At 50.2% G+C, this 16,868-nt stretch overlaps 4 protein-coding genes across 4 annotated transcripts; 3 read left to right on the top strand and 1 right to left on the bottom strand.

Moving 5' to 3' along the window:
• Positions 1–283: 283 nt before the first annotated feature.
• Positions 284–4,489, top strand: JR316_0006907 (Cell division control protein 25; the record flags this gene model as incomplete). The annotated part of the gene is made up of 7 exons (XM_047892652.1): positions 284–805; positions 856–3,546; positions 3,607–3,699; positions 3,779–3,902; positions 3,989–4,114; positions 4,192–4,312; positions 4,381–4,489. The coding sequence occupies 7 exons, from the start codon at positions 284–286 to the stop codon at positions 4,487–4,489; spliced, it is 3,786 nt and encodes a 1,261-aa protein (XP_047747934.1).
• Positions 4,490–7,504: 3,015 nt separating this feature from the next.
• JR316_0006906 (uncharacterized protein) lies at positions 7,505–9,393 on the bottom strand (the record flags this gene model as incomplete). The annotated part of the gene is made up of 3 exons (XM_047892651.1): positions 7,505–7,519; positions 7,760–9,238; positions 9,286–9,393. The coding sequence occupies 3 exons, from the start codon at positions 9,391–9,393 to the stop codon at positions 7,505–7,507; spliced, it is 1,602 nt and encodes a 533-aa protein (XP_047747933.1).
• A 211-nt stretch (positions 9,394–9,604) lies between these two features.
• JR316_0006905 (ERMES complex Ca(2+)-binding regulatory GTPase gem1) lies at positions 9,605–13,917 on the top strand (the record flags this gene model as incomplete). The annotated part of the gene is made up of 15 exons (XM_047892650.1): positions 9,605–9,641; positions 9,690–9,748; positions 9,859–9,940; positions 10,178–10,320; positions 10,741–10,842; positions 11,367–11,486; positions 11,632–11,733; positions 11,879–12,108; positions 12,301–12,385; positions 12,491–12,639; positions 12,746–13,043; positions 13,120–13,251; positions 13,327–13,398; positions 13,495–13,619; positions 13,713–13,917. 15 exons carry the CDS (start codon positions 9,605–9,607, stop codon positions 13,915–13,917), a joined length of 1,941 nt encoding a protein of 646 aa, XP_047747932.1.
• Positions 13,918–14,434: 517 nt separating this feature from the next.
• JR316_0006904 (Alpha-protein kinase vwkA) lies at positions 14,435–16,374 on the top strand (the record flags this gene model as incomplete). Its single annotated transcript, XM_047892649.1, has 7 exons — positions 14,435–14,469; positions 14,692–15,077; positions 15,141–15,221; positions 15,282–15,320; positions 15,471–15,778; positions 15,863–16,252; positions 16,327–16,374. 7 exons carry the CDS (start codon positions 14,435–14,437, stop codon positions 16,372–16,374), a joined length of 1,287 nt encoding a protein of 428 aa, XP_047747931.1.
• Between the last annotated feature and the right edge of the window lie 494 nt (positions 16,375–16,868).

The raw sequence follows: 16,868 nt of genomic DNA, 5'->3' as shown, positions 1-16,868 counted from the left end.
GCCCTGCCTTCTGGCTGTTTCTTCGTTTCTTAATACCCTTCGTTTTGTAAAAAAACGGCATCTCTGTCTGCCTTGTCGATCCTCATTTAAACCAACCAATTTCAATCTTCTTCGGGACAATTTCGACTTTTAAGGAGACAAAGATTGTTGGATAGTAGAGAGGATTGATTATCTCCTTGTACGTCCTAATGATATACGGATCTCAATCCTGATTTATTTATGTACTTTATAATGATAGGCAGTTATCAATCAGACTTTCTGCACAGACTACTACTACACCACCATGCATTCGCGTCTTGCCATAGACACGACCACCGGAATGAGTGCAGGACCATCTTCCGCTAAATTACACCATCGCCAGCGAAGTGTATCACCCACACCAGGTTCTGCAGGGCCCAGCAACGGTTTTCTCCACATGCAAAGAGGACGCAGCGTTTCTAACGCTTCAACCGCTTCCTCACTATCCATCGTTTCCCCAACGTCTTCGTCGACAAATGCATCTGCAACATCCCTCAAGTTACCATCTTCAAGACAGAGCTCGCGATCACGGTCACCTAGTCCTGCAATCGACGAAACGGTCCGGCTAGGGCCTGATTACGTTCTCGCAATGCACGATTATTCTCCTCAATCACAAAGTGCCACCTGTTTATCTTTTCGAACGGGTCAGGTCATCCATGTGTTCAACCGAGACCCAAGTGGGTGGTGGGATGGAGAATTGGAAGGTCGGCGTGGATGGTTTCCGAGCAATTATGTCAACGCAGATATAACACCTCTTACGGAGGAGGAACCTATAGGAATAAATTCTGTAAGCTAGTTTTTCTTGATCTTGGTCAATCAATACTTATAAAAAATCAGCGTGGTCACAGTCATAGCCAATCTGGATCTTCTGCGACATCATGGGCCACTGTAGCATCGAAAAACCACAACACACGACACGACCGCCATGAACATAATTTATCGTTGTCCGCTTCATCAGAACAGGACCCTGATGATCCATATTGTCCACCTCTTATGATTCCTTTATTGCATGGCTTGTCTCTTCTTCAGAACGCCGTGCGTTCTAATCGTATAGCCCATTTTCAACCGTCGACTGCATGTATCATATCTTGCGTCCGTGCTATTTTGGCCTCAACAGAAACCTTGCAGCGAGATGCCCCAATTCTACAGCGATTTTCGGTGCTAGCAGAGGAGCGCAAACAGATATTGACTATTCTAGCTAACTTGGTTTCTCAGGCCAAGAAGGCTTCTGAAGGCAAATTGGTTGGCGATGCTCAAGAAAGCGAAGTTCAGAAAATGTTACGGCTCGGAGGCCAAGTTTTTTCACAAGTGCGGTCATTTCTGGCGGTCGCGGTAAAATGTGGAGTAGAGCTCCCTGAAGAGCAGGAGTCTATGAGGACTGCCACCCCTGCCTCATCTGCTGGGCAGGCATATCATGCCGACAACGATGAACATGAAGATTCACCGACTAAAACCCCAACACAATATAGAGGTCGGTCAACGAATCCTATCGTGCCTAGGCCTGGCGTGCGGATAGCTGGCCCGCGCTCCAGAGAACGGCCCCCAGAACCTGCTAATAGTCCTGGATTGGCCAGATCATTAGCTCGTGCGAGACAAGAACAGTATCTTCTTCGAGATCGCGGCTATATGCGTCACAAATCAGGACCATCCGTTGATAGTATATCCTCAATATCCTCGATGTCGTCCCAAGAATCAATACCGACAACTCCAGCCCCGTTTCCTCAAGGCCCCTCAACTGCAGCTCAAGTGATGGAGGCTCTACGATTTACTCACGACCACTATCTATCTACTATCGCCGCTTTCATTGGACATGCACATTCTCATTCTCGGACATCGTACGCATCAAGTACAGGCGTGCTATATGACCTAGTCAAGGAAATCGTGGACATGGTCTGCAAACTGCTTACCATTGTAGAGGCAGTGATGCAACATCCTGATATTCCTCCCAACCGGGTGGGCAACCTCAGGTCCGCGAAGGAGGGACTTTACAACGTCACCAGCTCCTTGGCCGAGTCAGTAAGGCTTCTAACGGTTTCTCTCCCCCCTACCACATCAGAAGAAGCTGAAAAGCAAATTCTTCTACGATCAGCGACTGGGGCATTAAAAGCAGGGGCCGACTGTGTGGCAGCCGTAAAAGTCTGCCTTAATCGCTCTGTCGGCGACAAACCCTTCATCGTCAACTTGCCCCATGTTGACAGTATGATCTCCCACCCTTTTACCCCTATCAAGCCTTCTATGGCGGCAGCATCGAGTTCTTCTGCGGGTCAACTTGGCGGCGGTACTTCGAATGGGTACCATCTTAATGGCATGGAGGACGAGGACCTTACTATCCAAGCTCAAACGCCGTCGCCTGTTCTACGATCACGGGAAATTTCCTCCGGGTCTGAGTTTAGCACCCTCTCCAAGTCTTCGTACATGCATTCGGACGAGACACGTGCCACTTCACCAGATGAAGGGGGTCAGGGCAAGTTGGCTCCTGTTGTTGCATCCCGGACACCCATCGAGCCGGATTTACCTTCGCCTACTTCGTTGGCGCACACGGATGATGACGGTACGACTTGGGAAGGAAGCCTGCGAGGGCTCCCTGCGAATGACCTGGAAGAGAAGATCATTCATGGAGAACTGTCCAACGTGCCTTTCAATCCCGCTCCGGAATTTTTGCAGGATCCTTCCTCTTGGATGTTTGGGCATGATTATTCGATGGACGATGTAGCTTATAACAGCGAAGGTCATCTTGTGGGTGCGACAATGGACGTCCTAGTTGAGAAGATGACACCGCACGATAGCATCGTCGATCCGGCATTCTCTGCTATCTTCTTTATGACATTCAGATTGTTCTCTTCGCCGACCGAGCTGGTCGATGCTATTATTTCACGGCATAACCTCCAGCCACCGCCGGGTATATCAAATGAAGACATTCATTTATGGCAGCAGCGTAAAGGCATTCCAGTACGGCTGCGAGTGTCTAACTTTATTAAGATGTGGGTGGAGCTTTATTGGCGGCAGGGCGTCGATGATGTCGCGCTGTCAGCGCTGACGACGTTCACGCGCGACGGCCTGGGCGTTTTGTTTCCTGGCCCAGCGAAACGGATACTCGACCTTCTCGAAATGCGCCGACAGGCGACGGACCAAACTGTCAGCCCCAAGGCAGACCGGTCGCGCGATCCAGGGATGTCTATTAACCCCCCGTCGACGTTCGTTCTGAACAGCGAGATTCCACGGCCGACGATGACCAAGACGCTGCTGGTCGCGCTGAGGAAGAAGGACTTTGCGAGCATCGTGATCACCGACTTTGACGCGCTGGAGCTCGCGCGGCAGTTGACTATTATGGAGTGTAATCTGTACTGCGCCATTCAACCGGAAGAGATTCTGGAGAGCGGGCAGGAGGGCGCGACGCGGCCTGTCAATGTTAGAGCTGTGAGCACGCTGAGCACGGTCATCACTGGCTGGGTGGCAGAGAGCATCTTGAACGAGCCCGATATCAAGAAACGGACGTCGCTGGTCAAATTCTTTGTCAAAGTTGCTGATGTATGTTTTTTTTTGTTCGCATTCTAACGTTTCGAGGTTAGTTCGCTGACCTTCTGTTAGCGCTGCACGGGCCTGAATAACTTTAGCACGTCACGATCAATACTGGCGGCGCTGGATTCGTCTGTGATATCACGTCTGCATCAAACCTGGTCTGTGAGTATCATCAACACCTGTACCTGGCTATCCTTCGTTGGCTCATTGGTTACGTTTCCTTTTTTTCCTTTCTTTGCAGGGCTTATCTCAAAAGTACAAGGCGCAGCTGGAGTCACTCAGAAGACTGGCTGATCACAGTCGGAACTACCACGAGTATCGCAGCAAACTACGTAACACGGCGCCCCCTGCTGTACCGTTTTTGGGTGAGTTTTTGCTTGTTATGTGGTTGTAGCGGATGGAACTTGACCCACCTTGCCCTTTTTTTCTCTTTACCGTTGTGGTGTGATAGGTCTGTACCTTACTGATGTCACGTTCTGCCGCGAGGGCAACCCATCCCACCGCGCTTCGCCGACCGATCCGAGCAAGAAGCTCCTCAATTTTAACAAGTACCATAAACTTGCGAGGATTGTACAAGGTCCGTTTCTTTGGTGTTGTGTCAATAGTATTTATTTTTGGGATTGATTATGGTTTTTCTTTTTTTGCGTTTGATAGATATGCAGCGGTTCCAGGCTCCGTATAATTTGAAAGCGATCCCGGAGGTGCAGGAGTATTTGAACGTGGCGTTTGAAAAGTCGAAGCATCATGGAGACTTGCAGGACCTGTATCGGCGCAGGTGCGTTCATAGTTTTATTTACTTATTGTTTCAAGGCGTGAGCTAATGCATTTTTTTTTGTTACCTAGTTTGCTTGTTGAGCCGAAACAGTCGTCTGATAACCCGCCCACGAGCGATATGCGGCAGTTGTTTAATTGGGCGACGCGGTCGCAGTCGCAGGCTACGTCGTCTTCATAGCATCATCGTCATCATTCACACACCCGCCGCTCACGTTCACGCTCACACCATTGCATCGCATCGCCCTCACCTTCGCCATTGCCATTGCCATTGCCATTGCCATTGCCATCGCCTACATCCTGGAACATTGCACACTCACACTCATACTGCACATCGCACACTGCACCATTGCGTTTGACTGAAACAACAAACCCAGAACCACAACGCACAACGCACATCGAAACAACAAAAAAAGAAAGAGAAAAAAAAGACACATGACATAACATGACCTTGCAGGGGCTTGCAAAAACTTCATTTTATAAGCTATTTATTCTCTTTCGTCTATATTTCTATCTCTCTCTATTTCTCTCTATCATCTGTCTCTCTCTCTACACATCTTTCATCTTTTCTTTTTTGTTCTTTTTTTTCTTTTTTTTTTCGTTCATCTTTCTTCGTTCATTTCCCTCATTTTTCCTCATTTCCTCATTTTTTTTTGTTTTTTGTCATTTTTTTTTTGGTAAAGGGGAATTTTTCAATCTTCGTGTATAGTACACATCACCCTCGGTTTCGGTTTCGATTTCGGATTCGTTTCTTTTTTTTCTTTTTCTTTTCTCTTTTTTGTGAATGTGTATTGAATATGAATATTTGTGGATTGAAATGTGGAATGTGAAATTTGTAGGTCTGTATGTTTGTAGCTTTGTAGCTTGTAGCTTCCTTATTTTCCTCAAATTCTTTTTTTTTTTTGTCATTTCTTCGGTGTTTCTATCATGATTTTTTTTTCTGATTGAAATGTTTCGACCTTCGACCTTCGACTTTTGACTTTTGACTTTCGACTTTCGACTTTTTTGCCCTTGGTGATTGGTGATTGGATTGTTGAGTGTTGGATGTTGAGTTTAAGTGGTTTATCTTACCTTTATTTTCTTTTGGGTGGTGTACGGTCTTCGAACTTCGAACTTCTTCTTTCTTCAACTTCAAGTATAACTTCAACTTCAACTTCAACTTTAACTTTTTCAACGGTGCTTTTTTCATTCTTCTTTCCTCATTCCTCATTCCCAACTCCTCATTCCCCATTCATCACTCCTCACTCCTCGTCACTTTCTATCTATCTATCTTTCTACTTTCTACTTTCTATATTTTGGAACGACCATCATCATGAACTACGAACTATGACGTGACGAACACCAAATCCAAATCCTAATCCCAATTCCAATCCACTTTCCAAGTCCCAATTCCAATCCACTTTCCGATTCCCATTTCAATTTCAGTTCAGATTCCAGTTCAGATTCCAATGCCAATATGCACTTGGACGATGATTATCCCGCGCCCGACTGCCCAATTGCCCGACTGCCCAACTTTTGCAACACCAGACCCCCGCCCCCGCCCAACTACTTACAATTCACAATTTTCATTTACTGTTTACTGTTTACTGTTTACAATTTACAATTTATCAACTATGTTTACAACTTTAGTTTTACATACATACAATTTTACATACCTACCTACGTGCACATATATACGAATACGAATACGAATATACACAGACACAGAGAGTGAAGTCAATGCCATTTGCCATTTGCTCTTAGCTCTTGGTTTTGGTTTTGGTTGTGAGATGCTGCATTATAGTTTGTCCAGTGTCCAGTGTCCAGTGTCCAGTGTCCAGTGTTGAGGGTAACATGAGTCGGGGATTATAACTTGCGATATACAAAAGTTTATAGTTTATAGTTTATAGTTTATAGTTTACAGGTTATAGTTTTACAAGTTACAGGTTACAGGTTACGTCCATTGTACATGTACATCTAATCTACAGAGCCAGTGTCCATGTCCATGTCCATGTCCTTGTCGATATTCATATCAGCGTCCGTGTCAGCGTCTGCGTGCATCCCGCATCCCCACTCTGCACATCGCACATCGCACATCGCACATCGCATATCCCGCATCAATATGCAGTGTGCAGTGTGCAGTGTGCAGTAAGCAATTGTATAAGTATGTATGTACGTCCAACGGTCCACTGCACGGCACTGTTGCATGTAGCACGGCGCAGTAACGGTTAACGGTTAACGGTTACGCTGAAAGTCCAGTCCCTGACGAGAGGGGTAGAGTCGGGTGTTAGCAGGTCGGAGGTTGGAGGTCGGAGGTTGGAGGTAGGAGGTAGGAGGTTGGAAAGTAGGAGTCATAAGTTTGGAGTTTGGAGTCGAAAGACGCGTGGATGCGTGGATGCGATGCGTGTGGTAGATATTATGAATTAGGTATTATCGTAATAGTGTCGATGTTCAGTGTTCGATGTTCGTTGTTCGGTGTTCGGTGCTCGGTGTTCAGTGTTCAGTGTTCAGTGTTCAGTGTACAGTGTTCAGTGTTCAGTGTTCAGTGTTCAGTGTTCAGTGTCAGTGTTCAGTGTTCAGTGTTCAGTGTTCGATGTTCGGTGTTACGTGTCGCGTCCGTCTCGTGTCGCGTCCGTGTCGTGTCGTGCTACGTGTTGCGAACCCATCCGTGCTGCCGCTGTCACTGCCGCTGTCGATGTCGCTGTCGATGGTGTGATGGTGTGACGGACTCATGGAGTCGCACCGCGCGTCTTGGTGTTCGTTGACATGTTGGAGGCTAGAGGTTGGAGGCTAGAGGTTGGAGGGTGGAGTGGTATGGGTGTTTGCGGGAGGTTGGAGGTTGGAGGTTGGCGTGGGCGTGATGAGTTACATCGGCATGCCTTAACTCAATGCCTCAATATTAATATTGATACCCCCAGCCGGTGGCACCCCTCAAGACCTCAATGCCTCAACCCTTCACTTCACTTCACCTTAAAACTCCCTACAACCTCAAAACCTAACCTCAACACCCCACCTCAACCTCAACCTCAACCTCAACACCTCAAAACCCTCCACCCCACCCCACCCCACCCAACCTCAACCTCAACCCAACCTCAACCTCCACCCTCCACCTAATACTCCCGACACACACCACCAACCCCTCCAACCGCAAGCCCACTCCCCCCATGCGCATACCGCAGCGTATAATACGTCGCGCGGTGCGAGCCCCGTTGACGTTTTAGGCCGTCCAGCCCTTTAGTGGGTGGGAGTAAGGGGTAGGTGCATGTTGTTGTTGTTGGGGCCTGTGTTTTTTTTGGGTGGGTTTTGGGGGTGGTTTTTGGGTGGTTTTGGGGGGTGGTTTTGTTTGAGAAGAGGGGGAGGGAGAAAATGAGAGTTAGTATTAGAAGAGATTGAACAAATAGATAAAATAAACAAAGAGAAACGAAGAAAAAACTCGGATTATCGAAGAGAAACGAAGAAACGAAGAAAAAACAAGAAACAAACGACTCACGAAATCATACACAAACGGCCGACTCTGCGTCACACCCCACACGCGCGCGCTCTCGAGGGCGAGCGCGTACACGGGCGACGCGTCGTTGCCTGGTGCGTGCACGCTCCATCCTCGACCTGGCATTTGAGGTTGCGGTTGTCCTTGTGCAGCACTTTTATCCGTCCCATTTACATTTACGCCACTCGTTCCAACAGCAGTAGCATTTGCATGTACATCGAAAGACGAAGACCCAGCACCGGAGCTGGCGTCGAGATAAGACACAGGCACGGACGCGGCGCGCGCGTCCCAGAACGCGACGACGCTGTGGCGCGCGGTGCCAGCTGCGATATGGGCCGCGCCGCCGCCTCCGCCGCATGCGAGTGCGTAGATGGGCTCGGGGGACCAGCGGTCAGCGAGGGTGAGCATTGGGCGGAGGGGCGCGGGGGGAGGGGTGGGTGTGGGTGTTCTTGACGTGGATAAAGGAGAAGAAGGGGAGGAAGAGAAGGGGAATGGGGAACAGCGATCCGCGGCGCGGAGATCGTATACGCGGACTTTCCCGTCGTACCATCCTGCTGCGAGGACCATGGGGGACGCGCCCCATGGTGCGCCGATGGGACCGCGGGCGAGGCCGTAGACGGCGCTGCTTGGCAGGCGGTCGGCAGGGAGGTCGGCGGTGCGGGCGGTATGCAGCAGGGCGAGCGGGCGCGGGAGGAGGGCGCCGGTTGAGCTGAGGGCGTGCACGGCTAGTGGTGTGCGCGAGGAGGAGCCGAAGGCGGTGTAGGGTGTTGAGGAGGTTAGGGAGAGCAGGGCGGTCCAGCTTCGGGTGGCGAGGGAGATGGAGGAGGTGGGGGAGGAGGGGGAGGGGGAGGTGGTTGAGTGGAGGGATGCGGTGCCGTTGGCGGAGAGGGAGAGCTGGGTGGTGGAGTGTGCAGAGAAGCTCTCGATGAAATCGGAGTGAGGGATCGGCGGGAGTGTGTAGCGGGTAAAGGAGAGACTGGAGCCAGAGTCGTCTGAGGTGGGGGTGAGGTAGACGCGTTCGACAGAGCCGTCTTGGAAAGCGACGTCGAGCGTCCTGTCCTGCGCACCGTCCTCGACGAATGTGATCGCGGTGATATTCCGCGGCCGCTCAGGGGTTTTCAAAAGCGACACCGCGCCCTCGGCGTACACGCGCGGCGCGGCGGATTCCCCAGTTCCACTTGCGCCAAAGGCGTACGAGTAGAGAGTGCTGCCGGCAGCGACGACGAGGCGGGCAGGGCTGAGTGCGAGGACGGGCTGGAGTTTTCCGGCCCAGGTGCGGGAGAGGGGGCGGGCGATGAAGGAGGCGAGGGCAGGGGCTTGTGCGAGGGCGGCGGACCAGGCGGCGTCTGTGAGGGCGTCGAAGCGGACGCGGGTGTGTGGGCACCAGTGGGCACGGGCGGCGGTGAGGCTCGGGGCAGGGCGCGGGTGGTTGTGCAGGTAGAGCGACCAGCCGTATTCTGTGACCTGTGCGGGGTGAGCTGCTGATTATGACTAGTCAAGGGGGATCTTACGAGGGAGTGGAGGGCACGGCTGGTGAGGCAGAGAGCAGCGAGCTCGTGGATTCCAAGAGGGTCGAGAATGAGAATGAGGATCTCAACAGGGAGAGCGGTCAGGTTCATAGCGGAATGGATAGGTGGCAGCCAGGAGAAGATCAGCTTATAATCGTTTCAAAGCACACTCGGAGCCGTCGCCGACTCTTCTTCATCCTACATCACGTGTTTCTATATTTGCTAGCCGGCTCGTCGGACAACCCGCTGCCTACCTCTTCCCCATACATACCCCCTCCATTTCTTTTCTTTACTTTCTCTAAAATATATACACGCAAGGGACATGCGAAGGGATGTCCGTATTCTTCTAGTCGGCGACGGTCCGTCTTTGCCTTGCATTGCGTCTACCTACTAACACAAGTCTACAGAGGGCGTAGGGAAGAGCACAATCGTCACCTCCCTCATCAAAGAGTCCTTCGTGCCCCATGTGAGTACGCTGCTGCAGTGTGCATACAGGACATGCCCCGCCCTGCCCCGCCCTGCCATGTCCTTTGCTTTGCGTTGCGTTGCGTTGCTTAACCAACACCGCACACCCAGGTCCAGCATATCGTGCCCGAGGTCACAATCCCGCCAGAAGTCACCCCGGAGAACGTCACCACGTACATTGTCGACTCGGGAGGTCCGTTCGCTTTTACCCAGACGCGTCGCGCTTTGCTGACTGACTGCTTGTTTACTTGCTTTTTTTGCCTTTCGGTGTTTCGTTCGTTGTCCGCTAACGCCCTACCCACCCACACATCAACTTGTACTTGCACTTGCACTTACCAACCTCCACACCGACTTCACTTACTTCCACCCACACCCACCCGCACCCGCACCCGCACCCACCCACACCCCCGCCCCCGCCCACAACACACAGCCGGCCCCCAAGACCGCGTCCGCCTCGAATCCGAAATCCGCAAAGCCCACGTCATCTGCGTCGTCTACTCCATCGACAACCCCGGCTCCTTCGACCGCATCCCGACCTATTGGCTGCCGCATTTTAGACAGTTGGGTGTGAATGTGCGTTTGTGTGTTTTTCTTGCTTTGGTTTTTTGGTTTTGGTTTTTGGTTTTGGGGTTTTTGGGTTTACTTTTTTGTGTTTGGATGGGATGGGATTTATGTGCTTTGCGTTTGCATTGCGTTGCGTTATGTTGCGTTGCGCTGTGCTTTGCGTTGCGTTATACTGCGTTGCGTCGCGTAACTCGCTTCCTTTTCTCCGAACTTTGCCTTCGCTTCCGAAAAGAATCCAAGACTAACACCTCTCTTCTCTTCCCTCCTTCTCTTTTCATTTTTCACCCCCTTCTCCATCTTCCATCTTCCACCTCTACTCCAAACACCCTCCTCCATCTTCCATCTCATCTTCCACCCCCAACGCCCAACGCCATCTTCCACCCCTACTCCGATTTCTATACCCCATACCCCATAATCTATAATCTATAGGTCCCAGTCATCCTAGTAGGCAACAAAATCGACCTGCGCGGGGGAGAAGTTACCAATGAGGCGCTCGAAGATGAGATTGTGCCGATTATGAATGAGTTCAAGGTGCGTTTCATTTTTTCTTTTCTTTTCGTTTCGTTTCTTTTCGGTCGTGGTTTTCTTTTTGTTTGGCTGGGGTTTTGGTTGGGTTTTTGGGCTTGGTTGGGGCTTTTGGTTGTGGTTTTGGTTGTGGTTGTGGTTTTGGTTGTGGTTGTGGTTTTGGTTTTTCGGTTTTGGTTCTGTGCTGACGCTGACGCGCTTTCTTTTTCTTTTCTTTTCTTTTCTTGACCACGAATAATTGGTTTTGCTTGGTGGATATGAACTCGAATATGAATTATGAAATATGAACATGGACGATACGGCATACGGCTTGCAATTTACACGATACGACACGACGTGCAATCATTTTCATTCTACTTGTTACGTTACGGCATATTCGAACTACATGACGCGGTATGACCCATGACGCGCCGCGCCGTCCACCACCACCACCCAAAAAATACCACCAAAAAACACCACACTACCACACCACCAAAAAAACACCACACACCATCCACACCAAAAAAAATAACCCGAAAAACCAAAAACAGGAAGTCGAAACATGCGTCGAATGCTCCGCCAAGCTGCCCCTCAACGTATCCGAAGTCTTCTACTTTGCGCAAAAGGCGGTGTTGCATCCTACGGCGCCGCTGTATGATTCGCGAGAGCATGTGCGTGTTTGTTTCTTCTTTGTTTTTTCTTTTTCTCATTTTTATCTTTTTCTTCTACTTCTTCTTGGGTTTTCTTTCGTTGGGTTTTCTTTTGCCTTTTGACTTTGACTTTGAGTTGAATTTGAATTGACGCGAGGCATGATAGGTCCTGAAACCGGCGTGTATAGCAGCGCTCAAACGGATTTTCAAGCTTTGTGATACGAATAAAGATGGGATTTTGGATGCGGCGGAGCTTAATGAGTTTCAGGTACGTCTGCTTTCGTTTTTCTGTTTTTTTTTTTTTTTTTCTGGAGTGGTTTTTGCTAATTTGTGTGATCTACTCTCTTCACCTTGTTCCTACCTCCACCCACCCTCTCAAAATTTCAAAAAAACCACCAACCACCAACACACAGCGCAAATGCTTCGACGCCCCGCTCCAACAACAAGAACTCGAAGGGATCCGAGCAATGGTCTCCGAGCACGCCTCGGGCGGCGTCCGTGCAGGCGGCCTCACCGAATCAGGCTTCCTCTATCTTCATACGATATTCATACAGAGGGGGAGGTTGGAGACGACGTGGACGGTGTTGAGGAAGTTTGGGTATGGGGAGGATTTGAGGTTGAGTGAGGGGTTTTTGTTGCCTAAGTGAGTTTTTTTTGTGGGTTTTGGGATTTGGAATTTTGGGTTTGGGTTTTTGGGTGGTTGGGGTTTTTTTTGGAGGCTTTTTGGAGGGGTGGGAGGGTTTTGGCGTTTTTTGCGATTTTGAGGGGGTTTTTGGAGGAGAGCAGGGAGGGATTAGGGATTGCTTGCTGACGCGATAGTTTTGTTTTTTGCAAGGTTCGATGTGCCGGCGGATTGTTCAGTCGAGCTGAGTCCGCTCGGGTATAAATTCTTCACGGACATTTTCGAAGTGTTCGACAAGGTGCGCAGCAATTTCATTCCTTCCTTCAAGTATAAAGCACATCATTAATTTATTTATTCTCTATGTTATATTATCTTTTTTTCCCTTTTGGATTGGGATATATAGGATCAAGATGGCGCGCTGAAAGAGTCGGAGTTGGAGCAGGTGTTCAGTACGTCGCCTGGTAACCCGTGGGCTGCGCAAAAGTTCCCGGACACGACGTTATCGGATGAGACGGGTGCTGTGACGCTACAAGGCTGGCTCGCGCAATGGAGGTACGTCTCTCACCACGCACACACACTCTCTCTCTCTCTCGCATCGTCACCTGTTTATATTATCATTATTTTATTTTAATTATTTAAAACTCAAAACCATACACAGCATGACGACGCTGCTAGACCACAAAACGACACTCGCCTACCTCGCGCATTTAGGCTATCCAACGGAACCGCGAACGTCGGCGTTGCAGATTACGCGCGCGCGTAAACTTGATCGGCGGAAAGGGCGCGTGCAGCGGAATGTGTTTTTGTGTTATGTGTGTGGTGCGGCGGGGGCAGGGAAGACGGCGCTCTTGAGGGCGTTTGCTGGGAAGGGGTTTAAGGAGGAGTATGAGCCTACGAAGAAGGTGGTTTGTGCGGTTAATGCTGTGGATATTGGGGGGCAGGAGAAGTATCTTGTTGTGAGTTCTTGTGGTTTTTTGGTTGTTGAACTGTGGTTGTTGATGATGGTGTGTGTTTTTTGTTTGTTGCTTTTAGTTGCAGGAGTTTGGGTCGAGGTATGAACCCGAGACACTGCGCAACTCGAAAAAGATGGATTTGACGGATGTGATTGTGTATGTGCACGACTCGAGCGATACGAATTCGTTCTCGTATATCAGCAATCTACGCGTGAGTAATCCCCTCCTCCTCTCGGCTTTGTGTGTTTGGAGCATTAACACACTATTCGCATATGCGTGTTTGCAGCAACAATATAGTTTGGACCATATACCTACGCTGTTTGTGGCGACGAAATCGGATCTTGATTTGGCGCTTCAGGTGCGTGTGCTTTGCTGTCAACTCTTTGAGTTTCATTTTTGGAGATGTATTCACGTTTTTCTTTTTTCTTTTTTCTTTTTTTTTTGGGGGGTGCAGAGACATGAGGTGCAGCCGGATGTGTATTGCAGGCGGTTGGGGCTGCAGGTGCCTGTGGCTGTGAGTGTGAAGACGGGGCAGACGGCGGACGTGTTCCATCAGATATGCAGCATTGCTATGAACCCGTGCGTCCCCTTCTTCTCTATTGCATCATCATCATCATCAGCAACACGTTTCTAACCGTCGTGTTTTTTTTTTTTTGAATGGTAATGTAATAGAATGAGTGCGATACCAGGAGGCGCCGATCGCGCGATGACGGCTGCCGCGAGGCTGCGGATGTATGTCTCTGTGACGGCGATTTTGGGCGGGTGCACGGCTGGGCTGGTGATGCTTGTGAGGACGCTCATGAGACCTGGTGGGCCCGGGCTGCCTAGCTGGACACCGGCGTGGGCGACGTGGCTCCTGGGAGGCAGTAGACGATAGATGATATTCGGTAGACGGTGGTTAGATGATTTGCATTTGGGATTTAAAAACAGTGAAGTGACGACAAAAAGTTATATTTTGTGTGTCAAAATAAAAATAGCGAGATGAAGGGAAGGTTCAAAGGGGGTTGAAGTCACTGAAGTGTGGCTGGAAAAGGAAAAGATTAGGTGGCAAAATCCGAAAGCCGATGTGTAAGATCCGAATCTGGACAGAAACTCGTGGCCTTTTCTGTCCCTCGATTTGTGCAAACCTGCTTTGGATCTAAAAGGTCCCTGAGCTGTAAGTAACCCCCCATCGCCGCCGCCCCCCTTTTTTTCCCATTCTCTCCCCCTGGAGGCTCGTGTTCATCGATATTGATCTGCCTCTTGTTCTGCTACTTTGACCTTGGGCTTTGGGGTACGAACGACGACTTTCCTCTCAAAACTAATACTGCGACCCTAATACGAAACGACGTAAACAGACACAGATAGATTGCGATTTTGGGTATTTGAACGACGATTGCTAGCTTGTGTTTATGATGGATGAGGATATGAGTATGGATGCTTCATCGGGGTATGGCTTGCAGCCTGCGTTTCAAGAGCAGCCTGCGCCGACTGCCAACCCGCAGGGCGATCCGACCCGGAAACAACTGCAAGTACCCTTTTTCTCTCTCATCGCATCTGCATACCTGAAAGCTCACATACATGAATCTCTCTTACCTCTACACCGCATGCACAATCCTACATATCACATCTGAAATCCCAAATCCCATCTCGCATCTCGCAAATCACACAGAGATCTCGTGTTCGTGCAAGACTGCACGGGGAGCCAAGGGACGTACATCTCGTCCGCAACGAAGAACATCGAGGCGATCTGCGCGCACATCTTCGAGTCGGGGCGGCTGCAGAGCGCGGAGGACCTGCGCGTCGGCCTCGTTGCGTTCCGCGACCACCCGCCGCAGGACCACACGTACATCACGAAGAACTTTGGCTTCTCGTCGGATATCAGCCAGGTGCATAAGCATCTGTCCACGCTGTATGCGAGTGGGGGCGGGGATGGGCCGGAGGCGGTTACGGCTGCCCTTGCGGAGGCACTGAATATGGAGTGGAGGGAGTATGCGAGTAAGATGGTCGTGCTTATTGCGGATGCGCCGCCCCATGGCATTGGGGAGTACGGTGATGGTGCGTCTTTTTTTGTTGTTGTTTCGTTTGCGGACGATTGAATCATGTTTTGCTTTTGTGAAGGCTTTGACGATGGGTCGCCTGATGGACATGATCCATTGCAGTTGGCGAGAGCGATGGCGCAGAAGGGGATCACTCTGGCAAGTCATTTCTGGATAATATCTGATATTGCACGATCTCACTAACAAACACTCTATTCTGCAGTTCTTCGTCGCCTGCGAGCCTGCGCTCAGTGGATACTCCGTAAGTCCTCCCCTCTCCAAGACACTTATAAATAAACCCCGCCACTCCATGAATGCTATATACGTATTTGACGTACACTTGACTCACGCAATGGTTTTCAAATACAGTATGCGACTGATTTCTATCAGGCGATTACGACTATCACCTCAGGGCTGATGCTCCCACTGACAACCGCGGACCTGCTGACGCACGCGATTGTCGGCAGCGTGCTCGAGAACTTGGACATGGAGCGCCTCGTGCGCGAGGTCGGCGCGGCGGTCGCGCAGCGCATCCTGGGCAACAACGAGAGCGTCGACGACGTTGCGCGCGAGCTGCATGAGAAGCTGCTGCTGAGGAACGAGAGCACGAAGAAGGTCGTGATTGAGAGCATATACAAGGAATCGGCGGAGGCGAAGCATAATGTCGCCGTGTTCACCCAGGCGCCGACGTTGGAAGATGCGAGGCCGTTGCTTAAGCGGGTGCGTGGCGACCACGTTTCCTTTCTTCTTTTTCTTCTACTCTTACTCTGGGTCTGACTCGTGTAACATTTGAATTCGTTTTAGGTACACGGCACGCGATTCACAGAGAAATACCTGCAAATGCGGCATAACCTCAGCCGGTCCTCATACACATCGTACAGCAGCCCATCGTACTCATCGCCATCGATTACGCGGGCGAGCGTGCCGTCGTCGCCCATCAAATCAGGCGCAGTGCCGCCAGCGTCGCCGCCGCGCAAGGTCGTGACAGACTTTGCGGCGTTCGGGGCGCCCAAGTCGGCGAGTGTGTTTGGGACGGCTGTTGCGTCGACGCCGTTCTCGCTCGCGGGTGGCAAGGCGGCGTTTGGTGGGATGCGGATAGGCGCGGGGAGGAGTGCGTTTGATGATGAGGATGAGGACGAGGACGATGGGAGGCAGAAGATTGAGTTGAGGGAGGATTCGATATCGTTGGATCAGGTGCGGCATTTCGTCTTTTTTTTTTCTTTGGAGACGAGGTTTGCGTTATCTGACAATCTCATTATGAAATACAGGCCCGACGGATCGCGATGCAGAGCGCATGGAGAAGTGCACGAGCTTGAAAGAAGAAAAAGAGAGATCAAGAAGGAAATTTGGAGACGCTGGTGTTTTTTTCTTTCCTTCTCCCCTCCTTTCTTTTTTTTTGGTTCATTGTTCTTGTTCGCTTTGGCTCTGCATTTTTGCATTTTTTGCTCACTTCCCTCCCACATGCTGTTCTCTTCCGCTCCTTTTTTTTTTTCTTTTCTCTCTCTCTTTTCTTTTTTCTAATGTTGTTTACTACTACACACTCGCTCGCTCGCTTGTAAATTGGAGCGAGCATGTCCGGAGAAACCAAACCAAATCAATCAACCCCAACAAACCCAACAACCCAATCCAACACATCCATGTACAATTTGTTTATCCAATCCCATGCCAATCCATGTTAATTCCATGCACATGCACACTCATCGTAGCATCAATATTCCACCATCCGACGTCTGGCCAAGGTTTACAAACGCCGACACAGACACACAAGTTCGATTAATATCTTATACGTTCTCCCATTGAATCACCTCCC

The sequence above is a fragment of the Psilocybe cubensis genome, chromosome 6 (assembly GCF_017499595.1).
Source record: "Psilocybe cubensis strain MGC-MH-2018 chromosome 6, whole genome shotgun sequence".
NCBI lineage: Eukaryota > Fungi > Basidiomycota > Agaricomycetes > Agaricales > Agrocybaceae > Psilocybe > Psilocybe cubensis.
The sequence above is the reverse complement of the archived record's forward strand: the minus strand, read 5'-3'. Positions and strand labels throughout refer to the sequence as shown.